Source organism: Haliotis cracherodii, unplaced genomic scaffold, assembly GCF_022045235.1.
Source record: "Haliotis cracherodii isolate W230 unplaced genomic scaffold, xgHalCrac1.p SCAF_17, whole genome shotgun sequence".
Lineage (NCBI taxonomy): Eukaryota > Metazoa > Mollusca > Gastropoda > Lepetellida > Haliotidae > Haliotis > Haliotis cracherodii.
Genome location: NW_027266272.1, coordinates 3,951,902 through 3,964,892, shown reverse-complemented (window position 1 = coordinate 3,964,892; position 12,991 = coordinate 3,951,902). Strand labels below are relative to the sequence as shown.

At 41.3% G+C, this 12,991-nt stretch overlaps 1 protein-coding gene across 1 annotated transcript; it reads right to left on the bottom strand.

The window, feature by feature from the left end:
- Nucleotides 1–756: 756 nt before the first annotated feature.
- Nucleotides 757–9,841, bottom strand: LOC139464251 (glycoprotein-N-acetylgalactosamine 3-beta-galactosyltransferase 1-like). Its single transcript, XM_071245774.1, has 4 exons — nt 9,553–9,841; nt 6,118–6,776; nt 915–1,049; nt 757–804 (listed from the first exon to the last, which is right to left on the bottom strand). Exons 1-4 carry the CDS (start codon nt 9,839–9,841, stop codon nt 757–759), a joined length of 1,131 nt encoding a protein of 376 aa, XP_071101875.1.
- Between the last annotated feature and the right edge of the window lie 3,150 nt (nt 9,842–12,991).

The window sequence follows — 12,991 nt, the reverse complement described above, 5'->3', positions numbered from 1 at the left end:
CGTACTAAATGTGACAGAGTTACTGAAGTGACGTAAAATATTACATTCAGCACTCATATTTGATCAGCTAAAACTATTTGACATGGAATCAAACAATTCCATCACCAACCTCATATCCAGATTAACACACACATAACCAACCCCTGCTCTTGAGAATCAGGAATAATACCGCAGTAAAGGCCAAATCAGGTAAGCACATATAAACAGTGGCTATCACAAGGCCACAAGCAGAAGGCACACGGCAACGTTTCACATAGATCGTCACCCCCAGAGAATAACACGATTCTATTAAGAGTAAAAGGCAGTGAAAATTGTATGAATGGATCACTGAAAATGAGTGATGACACCAGGTGTCCGCAAAAACCGTAAACATGCTCTGCCCTACAGGCAGAACCCGTCACTCACACAACTCGCACAGCCATTCACATGTTTGTTGCCTGGCGCCGCACAATACTCCTGCCATGCGACGGCGGCCTGTAAACAAACCCGAACATCAAGCCATCAATGGGCGAGGAAATTCAAAGTTTCGTTAGCGCATTTACTGATTCAGTTGAAACCGAAAACGATATGTCAATTTTGAATTACGGCTGCCGTGTACAAGTGCAGAAATTCTGACATGTGATTCGATTTTTAATAGCAAATAGGTATACACTCTGAACAGCAAAATAAGGTTCACCACTGCAGCCGTGTTGTTATGTGTCATGAGGTCTTGATGTCATTACGTATGTCTGTTGACGTCCTGAGGTCTTGATGTCATTACGCATGTCTGTTGACCTCCTGAGTTCCGGGTGCCACTACGCATGTCTATTGACGTCCTGAGTTCAGGGTGCCACTACGCATGTCTGTTGACGTCCTGAGATCAGGGTGCCACTACGCATGTTTGTTGACCTCCTGAGTTCCGGGTGCCACTACGCATGTCTGTTGAGTTCCTGGGTTCCGGACACAATGCCATATGGTCGTAAGTGATAGATGTAAAACTCCAGAGTGTGCATCTTATGTGGGGGCACGTAGTGGAAGGATATGGCATAGTCGGAGATGCTCTCTGTGCCCTGAAATTATAATCACTGCTTTTTTAGAAACTTTATGCAGAGAGGATTAGACTGTTTGCACCCATACTGCATAAAGTTGGGAGTGGAAGTCACTGATATAACACAGATGATTGTATTTAGGTATGGGGCTATATTTATGAAAATATGATAAGTGATCATGTAACGGAAGGAAATTAAAGTTGTTCACGCATATCAATATTTGGGATTAATGATGACACCAAAAACGGTTTGGACAAAGGCATGTATTACCCTTTCATCACAGGACAGCAAAGCTTTCATTCCGATAAAACCCTTAATGCGTAAACGCAATGTAGCTGCCAGAAATGCTTTCGAAATATTTGCTAAGAAAATTGTACCGATTTTGACTGATGGAAGTAAGATATGGGGGTTTACACACAGAGGAAATGTCGAAGTTGTCCACCGAAAGTACGGTAAATGTGGACTAAATACTTGTTTTCAGTTACCAACGATATATACTGAACCAAATTAAAAACTTCACAATCCTAAAATTTTAACATTTTGGCCAGTTATCACTGTGGGCCCTTATTGTGTATTTAAAAAGTAATGGCCACGTATTGTCTTCAGATGACACACGTTTTTGTACAGGTGAATCGATCAAAATCATGTGCACAGCACTATAGTGGCAAAAGTGTTTTTTCACGTGCAACTGGTCACGTGGACATAATACCGCACATGTTTTCAGCCATACTTGTTAGCAGTCATTAACAAAAAAAAGAATAACACAAGAAAACAAAAGTCTTGACGGTCATTTGTCATGCCAGCCTTTTAAATGTGCAACGTGAACGTGCCATCGGCATGTTGCAGACGGGAACATCCGTAGTTGAAGTCGCAAGGATGATGGGTTGTAGTCGACGGACTGTTTATGATTTACAGACGCGTCTACAGCAAACGGGTACCACCGCTGATCGCCCTCGGCCAGGTCGACCACGTGTGACGTCACATGTAGAGGATCGTCAGATTGTCTTACGTCACCTCCGTAACTGATTTACATCAACCAGAAATGAACTGTTTAGGGGTAGACTGAGTGCGCAAACTGTTCGAAACCGTCTGAGAACTGCTCACATTCAAGTACGACGGCCATACTGCGGGCCGATTCTGACTCAATTACACGGACGTCAACGACAATTGTGGGCACAGCGACACTTACGATGGACTCAGAGGAATTGGAATCAAGTCGTCTTCAGTGATGACTCCCGATTTAATCTTCGATTTGCTGATGGTTGGGCGAGGGTGTGGAGGCGCCGTCATGAACGTTACGCCCAGTGTTGTGTAAAGGAAGTTGACAGATTTCGAGACGGAAGTGTCATGGTGTGGGTGCTTTCTGTCGCAATGCACGTTCCAGGCGTCTTTTCATCCGTGGCAACCTCAACGCTGCTGCTTACTGCGACCAGGTACTGGCACCAGAACTTCTGCCTTTTATGGCAGCACATGGACCCGGTTTGATCTTCCAACACGACAATGCCAGACCCCACACAGCAATTTTGACAAGGAATTTCCTTCAGAATGCGGGAATCAACGTCATGGACTGGCCGTCAAGGTCTCCCGACCTCAATCCCATCGAACACGTCTGGGATGCTCTTGGCAGAAATCTGCGCACTCTCCAGAACCAACCACAGAATTTGCAAGATCTTGGCACCATTTTGCAGCAACAATGGCGTCGTCTTCCCAATCATGTGTTCACAAGCATCACAAGGTCAATGCGGAGGCGTTGTGTGGCAGTTGTCAACGCACATGGTGGCCATACACGCTACTGAACTTGTGTGCCATCAGATTCTCGTGCTTGGGACCAAACAAATTATGGTTTTCACAGTTAATTAAAATCCTTCTTTGTGCATTAATGATTAAAAATTACCTTCTCTGATACATTTGTCCGTTGTATATCATATATTGGATTACTTTTAAAAATGTGAATTTTTTAATTTGACTTAGTATATATGCTCCGCCTGATTTCAGTGCCACATGACAAGTACCCATTTCAATGCTATGATATGCTCAAACAAACCTACAATAGAACATACCCAAATTGGGCGACTCATATCTGCCTTTCATGTATGGTCTTGGCGGGGTATGGATTGCGCCAGATGTAACATATCTCGGTAACATATTTCGGTAACATATTTCGGTAACATATCTCTGTAACATGTTTCGGTAACATGTCTCGGTAACCTGATGTACATGAATGTCTTAGTTACTGATGCTATGTAGAAACATATTGCTGGCTGCAATTATTTTGTCACAACACTTCGTGGAAGAGACCTACCTCTTGTGAATTGGCAAAATGGACAAATCTGAGTACAGAGCGGTGATAAAGTTCCTTGTCCTAGAGGGTCAATCCGCCAGGTGGAAGAGCGATTGATTGCAGTTTATGGAGACTCTTCTTCATCGTCTGCAACTATCAAACGGTGGGTGAAGGAATTTCAGCGTGGCAGAGAGAGCTTAGAAGATAATGCCTGGTCCGGACGGCCATCAACCAGTACCAGCCCTGAAAACATTGACACTGTACACAAAATAGTGATGGAAAACCGCCGTATTACTCTCCATGAGCTAGAAGAAACAACAGGCCTATCATATGGATCCATACATAATATAATTCAGGGCAAACTCCACATGTCCAAAGTGTGTGCCAGATGGGTTCCGAGAATGCTTACAGATGACATGAAGCTATCAAGGGTCACCATCAGTGGAGCCTTGCTAACTCGGTACAACGCCAACCCAGATGATTTTCATTTTAGGTTTGTAACCAGTGATGAAACCTGGGTTTATCATTATGATCCGGAGAGCAAACAGCAGTCGATGGAATGGAAACACGCCACTTCTCCAAAGACAAAGAAGTTCAAAGCCACCAGATCCACCAAGAAGGTTACGATTACCATCTTCTGGGACAGCAAAGGAGTGATTCACATCGACTACCTGCCCCATGTCACCACAATGAATGGGGAGTATTACGCCAAGTTATTGAATCAGGTGCCCCAATCCATCAAGGTGAAACGCCGTGGAAAAATCTGTCGTCGGATTCTGCTTCACCAGGACAACGCACAAGTCCAAACGAGCCGTGTTGCAATGACAGCTGTTCGAGAATGTGGCTACGAACTCCTCCCTCACCCACCCTATTCTCTAGACCTAGCCCCCAGTGACTTCCACCTCTTTCCCGGGCTGAAAAAACACCTCCGGGGCCGGATATTTGAAGATGATGATGAGCTAACTGCTGATGTGGAGGGTTGGTTAGGGGACCAGAATGTTGACTTCTACCGATCGGGCATCAGTGACTGGTAAACTAGGTGGAACAAGTGTGTGGAGTTCGGAGGGGACTATGTTGAAAAATAAAGTAATAACAATCCAATTCTTTTACTTTTTCTGTGTGAGGCTCAAAACCTTTTGATATCCCCTCGTATCTCGGTAACATATCTCGGTAACATGTCTCGGTAAAATGTCTCGGTAACATATCTCAGTAACATGTTTCGATAACATGTCTCGGAAACATGTTTCAGTAACATGTCTCGGTAACATGTCTCGGAAACATGTTTCAGTAACATGTCTCGGTAACATGTCTCGGTAACCTGTCTCGGTAACATATCTCAGTAACATATCTCGATAACATGTCACAGTAACATATCTCGGTAACATATCTCGGTAACATGACTCAGTAACATGTCACAGTAACATGTCTCGGTAATATATCTCAGTAACATGCCTCGGTAACATATATCAGGAACATGTTTCGGTAACATGTCACAGTAACAAATCTCGGTAACATATCTCGGCAACATATCTCGGCAACATGTCTCGGTAACATGTCTCGGTAACATATCTCAGTAACATATTTCGGTAGCATGTCACAGTAACATGTCTCGGTAACATATCTCAGTAACATATCTCAGTAACATGTCTCGGTAACATATCTCAGTAACATATCTCGGTAACATGTCTCACTAACATGTCACAGTAACATATCTCGGTAACATGTCTCGGTAACATGTCACAGTAATATATCGGTAACATATCTCGGCAACATATCTCGGTAGCATGTTTCGGTAACATATCTCAGTAATATATCGGTAACATATCTCGGCGTAGCATATCTCGGCAACATATCTCGGTAGCGTGTTTCAGTAACATATCTCAGTGACATGTCTTGGTAACATGTCTCACTAACATGTCACAGTAACATATCTCGGTAACATGTCTCGGTAACATGCCTGGGTAACATATCTCGGCAACATGTCTAGATAGCATGCCTCGGTGACATGTCCCGGTAACATGTCTCGGTAACATATCTCAGTAACATGTTTCGGTAACATGTCACAGTAACATGTCTCAGTAATATATCGGTAACATATCTCGGCAACATATCTCGGTAGCATTTTTTCGGTAACTTATCTCAGTGACATGTCTCGGTAACATGTCTCGGAAACATATCTCAGGAACATGTTTCGTTAACATGTCACAGTAACATGTCTCAGTAACATGTCCCGGTAACATATCTCGGTAACATGTCCCGGTAACATGTCACAGTAACATATCTCAGTAACATGTCCCGGTAACATGTCTCGGTAACACGTCCCAGTTACATGTCTCTAATGTTTACTCAATGTGTCAGAATGTTGCAGTCAATTTGTAAATATTCCTACATCTTGTAAATTCCCGAATTGAATCACATATTACACATTGACGACTGTAACATACATCGTAATAAAGGTATCATTGACCATTGATCATTTAAGAGTTTCAATTCAGTACTCGTGTGTATACCACTAGGGATGCCCATTGTCTCAACAGGTCGTTATCTTCGTAACGTCCCCAGCTCGCGAAACGCCTTGGGCGTTGAAAGTCCATATTGCCCTTGAGGGCACGAACCTACACATATTGACCCACAAATATAGTAAAAACATTTTCTAGATCAAATTAAAATAGTTGAAATAACCTCCCTCTTTATAAATAACCAAAACCTATGTAATATCCAAATGTAAAATTCATTATTTGAAGAAAATAGAACTGTTGGATAACAACAGCCAGGACTTCATATATTCTAAATGTTACATCTGCTTACATTATGGGCACCGTTCGCATCGTATTTGTAATACCACTCTGGGTAGCCACCAAACAGGTGTGTCTCGGGGTCAAAACAGTGGAACCTGCTCCTCCCCAGGGCGTCTGTAGAGTTGACTGTCTTCACCCCCAGTTTCTCCATACATTTGCCGAACTCTGCGTCCTCCGCGCCGCCATCTTGTCGACATATGCTGGGGTCATGACCTTTCTCCCCATATCTTTTCAACGCCTCCCTACTCAGCACATACCCCCCTCCGCCGCTGTAGTACCCTTGTTTCACGATTGTCTTAAAATGGTGGCCAAAATATACAGGTTCCGTCTTCTTCTGTGACGTTAAGAAGTACCGGAGGTTCTCTAAAATAACATAGGTATCATCGTCAGCCTTCATGAACCAATCAGCATCGTTTATATGTTTCTCGTAGATAATCCGAAAGGCTTGCATAGTTTTGGCTGTCAAATGTTCTCGACCTTCAGAGACATTCAAGCCAACTGTTGGAAACTTGGGATCTGTTGTAGAGCTGATGAAAATAACCTTGTTGCAACGCTTAGCCCACGTATCACGTACGACACGTGCCTTCGTCTCAAGGTTCTGTGGTGACGTCATTATCCAGCACAACACGCGCTCCTTCTCAAACAGGGACTTGGCGAGTGCGTCATCATCTGAGAGAATTAAAAAGAGAGAGAGTTTAAAAAATGTATAATATCATTTTACAAGCCACCCTAGAAGCCCATTGCTACGACATGGCTTGGCGACTGCTCAAACCCAACCCAACAAATAGCCAAGTCAATCACTTTTCCTATTGGTATCGGATGTATGAGGTCTTGAAACATTTAGACCACAAGGAAGCTTTAGCTGGAAAAGCGTCGAGGGTTATGTGGACACACAACGCTGACAGAGCGACTGTCTGGAGAGCAGAAGGTCAGCGGTTCGATCCCCTGGCCGCATTTTACCAAAGACGTTAAAAAATGGTAATTGTTGCTACCCTGCCTGGCGCTCGTCATCATGGACCGATCGGCTCGGAGTCAGTGTAATTTGTCAGATTGAAGCCTTAAACTGTATCGCAGTGGGCTAGAACTAGAATACCGATATTTGTCCGTACTAGTACAAGGACACACACAAACAAACACACACACGCACGCACGCACGCACGCACGCACGCACGCACGCACGCACGCACGCACGTACGCACGCACACACACACACACACACACCAGCACACCAACATACACACACACATGCATGCACGTCGCTATATACGAGCGTAATTGCATGATCGTAAACGCCACATACAACCTCATTTCACCTCACCTCACCTCACATTCAGTGCTTTGTTATAAGTTATCTCAGACCAAAATGTCAACATTCTTTGTTTACTTAAATCAGTAATATGGGTTCTTTCCTACGGTGGCCCATAAGGGACATGGAGTCTGTTTTTCCATATATTGATATTTCACTTACTTTTGTCCTTACCTTTTGCAAATTAACACGATTTGTCTTACAAATATGTGATAAATCATGTGTAAAGAAGATACTGAATCGCTGAAAAGTGAAACGAGAATGTCAAAAACTAAAAAGAAAATACAGAAAATTATTTCCACCGTTGTGAAAACTATTTCCACCACGGTTATAATATTTCCACCGTTGTGAAATATATTTACACCGCGGTAATAGTTTTCTGTGGTTTCATTTTAGTTTTTGACATTTTCGCTTTTGTTTTTGACATTTTCGTTTTGGTTTTTGACATTTCCGTTTTGGTTTTTGACATTTCCATTTTAGTTTTTGACATTTTCGCTTCACATTTGAGCGACTCAAAAGCTACTTGAAAGTACATTTTCCATGTTTTCGGTTGTTTTTATACATGATTTATCACATATTTGTATGACACATTGTGTTAATTTGCAAAAAGTTACGATAAAAGTAAGTGAAACATAAAAAATATTGAAAAACAGACTCCATGTCCCTTATGGGCCACCGTACTTTCCAGCACTATACTATGGAAAATAGTGGGGTGTGCATTTTTACCCTAAGAATATTTTAAGAATTCTGTGTGAACTTTTTCTGTCATATCTCGTTTAACAAATTCCCAACTTTCGAAACCAAATGTTAATACAGTCACGACTGTTCGGTCAAATAGTAATAACTGGCACTCTATCGGTAAGTCGAGATTACCTATTCTGATATATAATAAACGCATAGCTTTTCTAGCTTCAGCTACTGACGACATCCTGTCTGCTAGGACATTTCCAGCTAATCAGACCCAAATACTTTTATTTAACTACTTCTTCAACAAAATTATCGCCAATCTTAAACACATTATTGATCTTTCTTGATCTAAATACAACCACCTCAGTTTTCTCAATATTTATATTCAACTTCCATTGTTTACAGTATTCCTAAAACATTTATATTATTTTGAAGGTCACAGGCTTTATCTGCAAGCATAATTGTATCATCTGTATATAGCAAAACAGACAGCACGCTAGTCTATACCCCTTTCTAATATCATGTTATAAGTCATGGTATATGTTGGAAAAACACCTTATGAACAGAGAGCCCCACCAAACTTCGTATTTCATTTCTCACAAAACTTGGCTGTGGGAAAACTACAAAGTCACGCGATTTGTCCCTCAACATGACATTAATATTTTAATTTTGGTTATTAATTTATCATGTTAGCAGGTAATTGTTGACCTGCCACCCTTACGTTCTATGAAATGTTTACGACCATTAGCCATAGTGGGTACCCTAAAAGTTATAGACAAAAGCATTTCACTGATTGTGATCAGGCGTATCTCGTTTAATTCTTGACAATATTCTTCACCACAATATTTATAACATATTTAGAAGTGTTTGATTTTCAATTGAAAATATCTTACGCCAGCAATAGTATATAAACAAAGTAACTGTACTGGCGCTTAGTCAGCACTGAAAGAATACTTCTTCATTTACTTAATACACAACTAATGATGGGTATAACTACTTTCTGATACCCTATCTTTGAAAATTAATCAATTTCCATTTTCGTCACAATTTTGTAACATTTTAAACATGGTCATGATATTTCCAATTCAATTCCTACCCCAATCATGTCCGCATTGGACCAATTCATTTTTACACAATATTACCTAGCCACAACTATTTACCATTAGTTTTAGGAATGAGCGATGGTTAAACGGAAATAATTAGATTTGACAACAGTTCCTTCAGTTTACAATAACTACCCCCCAGCCCGCCCTTTCAGTTTTGATATACAGCAGACATAGCCACTCATACACATTTTACTATTAGATATATTTGTTCGATGGCAGTAATGCTTACTTGCAGCCACTGTTGGGAATTCTAATGAAATGACTGCAATTACATGTCTGAAAACACATTATGTGCATGACTCAGGGCAGTTGACCAACACTCACGAATCTGTCCGTCATCACTCACCGTGATGCTTGTGCCCGTCTTCAAACTTGACTTCACCAACTTGATGTCGAGCCAGATGTGTTTCAAACTGTTCATGCAGATCTTCCCTTCCACCAGGATGTCCGAGCATGGCTCGCCATCTGCTGAACATTTGTCCTTGTCCCAGGCTCCACTGATCTGAATTAAACCCGACTCCGGTAAGTGGCCCTCCCCGACTGATGCTTGTAACAAGAAAGCCAACACCAAGTCCGAAAGTGAAAGAGATCAAAATTTGTATCCGCCTTAAAAACATAAGTTGAAACGCCGCCATTTCTGATCCACGGACTGACTTATGAATGTCGCTGCCACGATTAGTGGATAAATGATATTCCTTGTCAGTGTACTTGTGAGTCCATCAACATGTTCCGGTTACTGCATCAGCACAGATCACAGGGACACCTCAGAGCTTCAACACCTACTGGCCATACTACTTCGTGTGGGATGAAGATATAGCCTGTTCTAAAGTAAATAGTATAAAGCCGAAGGAAAAATAGATTGATCCATGCGCATTTGGAATAATACAATACACACACAATGCAATTCTGTATACGTGTGTTTGTTGTTTAATGCCACGCTCAGCAATATTCCAATATTATGTCTGTAAATAATGGGACAAGACTGAAGAGATGTGCAACTTGATACACTTTTTTAATTACAATGACAATATGTAGAGCTCAATCTACTTGTAGCGTTACACTGAAGACATGTAGAGCTCAATATACGTGTATGATTGGACTCGGGCGATGTAGAGCTTAAATATGCTTTTATATGTTTATACTGATGACATTTAGAGCTGAAGATACTTGTATAATTAGACTGATGACATTTAGAGCTGAAGATACTTGTATAATTAGACTGATGACATGTAGAGCTGAAGATACTTGTATAATTAGACTGATGACATGTTGAGCTCAACATACTGGTATAATTACACTGGAGAGATGTAGATCTTAATATAATTGTTTATGCTTCAAACTCGCGTCTTCATAAAGTTGAACAATCGTTGTAAGTAAATATGACATTTACAAACCTAAATGATTACTGTAAAAAATATCATTTTCATATATTTATGTCTTATAATGTTTGTACATTTACGTCATTTCAGTTGTAGTTTTAGAAACATCTACTTAAATCTATGTCTAAATTTACAATCGTCAGTGTTAGATACTGACTATAATTCTCAGTTTACTAAACCCTTAACACTAATTGTCTTTATGCCTTTTTCGAGGTGCGAGTACATTGACCTAAATAGGATCACTATCATCACTGTAAGTTCAAGTGGTACAGAGAAGAACTATGTTTCACTTAGGTTGTTGCCTCCGGCATATGAGGTACAAATTGGTCCCCAAAACATTTAGGTCGAACAAATTGTAAATTATTTCATTTACGTGGTAACTATACTCAACAACAAAAGTTCCCGTGACACCAATATTTTAGTGTATTTTTCAAACAAGTAAAGTTTGGTTTTCAATATTGTAGTACATGTATGGAATGAAGTCACAAAAACGCAACTGCTACAGAAAAACATGAATTCCATGCAAAAGTTGACTTTTATGCAAGCCCATGCATTTCACTACCCAAGAATGGGTATAAAAACGTGTGTTAACGGGATTCCATATGCATTGTTTAGCATCGTGCTGACAACAACCACTCAGAAAAAAAAACAAATTACGTAATTATTCAACATTACGGAATGCCACGCCTGTCCCAAAATGAGCGTCTGCGAGCCATTGGTATGCTTAAAGAAGGATCGAGTCAACGTGATGTTGGAAGACAATTTAACGTCCACAGAAACACAATTTGGTGTTTATGGCAACGTTGGCAACAGACGAATGCAGTCAGAGATCATCCTCGGAGTGGCAGGCCACGCGTAACCAATAATCGACAAGACAACTGGATTCGAACAACACACCTACGAAATCGATTCCAGCCAACAACAGTGACTGCAAGAAGCATCCCTGGCCTTCGACGAATATTTTCACAAACGTCGTCGCCTCAGATGTGCAGGGATTGTCGCCAGAAGACGTCCCATTTTGACAGGAAACCACCGTCAAGCACGTCTACTGCCATGCAGTTGGGACAAGTTCTGTTCACTGACGAGTCTCGTTTTCACCTCAGCCACAGCGATGGACGGATTCGAGTGTACCGACGTCGAGGTGAACGTTACGTCAATCATTGTGTCATGGAAGAAGATCGGTTCGGGGGCAGCTGCGTTATGGTATGGGGTGGGATAACAGCACGACAGAGGACCCGCTTGATAGCGGTAGAGGGAAATCTCAATGGACAGCGCTACCAGACGAGATCATCGGCCCTGTTGTTCTACCGTTTTTGCGTCGTCATGGCCCAGGCATTACCTTTCAACATGACAACGCCCGGCCTCATATTGCTCAACTTGTTCAGAATTCTCTTCAACAAAACAACGTGAATGTCATCCCCTGGCCGGCCCGCTCCCCTGATCTCTCACCAATCGAGCATATGTGGGATGAGACACTCAAGGAACTTCGAAACATGCTCCAGCAGGACTTTGTGCGATGCCTGGTCTATGAGACAAAGATGTGTTGCTTGCATCGCAACTAGAGGTGGACACACACGCTTTTGATTTGTAAATTCACATTTTGGCATGTTCATGTATTTTTATGAAATCACGCATTTTCTGAAGTCAGTATGGCAAATTAAACCATTTGAACACTTACAGGAGTCTTTTATCTGTTGCAAACCGAAATTGTTTCAGATTTGGTAAAAAAACATAGCTTTGCATTAAATCTTATTCAATGTCACAGGAACTTTTGTTGTTCAGTATATTATCTATAACTACAATATTGTACAGCGCTAATACCCAGAAAATTGCTTTGAGTCTGAATAATGTTATGCCAGAAAAATCGATCAAGTATCTAGAGAATAACAACATTTTACCCTTTAATAAAAACTGAAGAAAATCGACTTGAAGTATGAACTTAAGAACTATCTCAAAACACGAACATGAAAAGGAAGACTTTTTCAGATGTGAAAAAAAGGTTATTTTTTTTAAAGTGAATGGATGAGTGAGTTAGTTAAGATTAAACGTCACATCGGCAATATTTCAGCCACCAAAGTAAATGGATTACATGGGTTTTTGTCGAAAGTTAATTTGACATTCATGCCTCAACTACCACATACAAAACCCATGGGAGTTCCGGATTCCAGGTCCCCAGCAACCAATTCTAGCCGTGAGAGGGGACGAAACCGATCAGGTGGTCAGGCTCCATGACTGAATGCCTGCCATGGTAGCCTGGCGATGTGGAACGTTGCGCATCTCTCAATAATCGGTTTGCCTGGTCCTGACTCGGATTATTTACAAGCCTTGATACGGGTGACATTAAGGCTTCATAATTACTTTGTAATTACATTCACGTCTATATCACTAATTTGGATACAAAATAAA

Bases quoted from the DNA above. Each gene is read 5' to 3' on its own strand.
- LOC139464251 (XM_071245774.1), bottom strand. From the start codon at position 9,841: ATGGCGGCGTTTCAACTTATGTTTTTAAGGCGGATACAAATTTTGATC. The intron at 1,050-6,117 runs GTAAGCAGATGT...TTATAATTTCAG, and splicing joins ATGCGAACGGTGCCCATAAT to GGCACAGAGAGCATCTCCGA. The intron at 805-914 runs GCGTAGTGGCAC...GGACGTCAATAG, and splicing joins CCCAGGAACTCAACAGACAT to ACATGCGTAGTGGCACCCGG.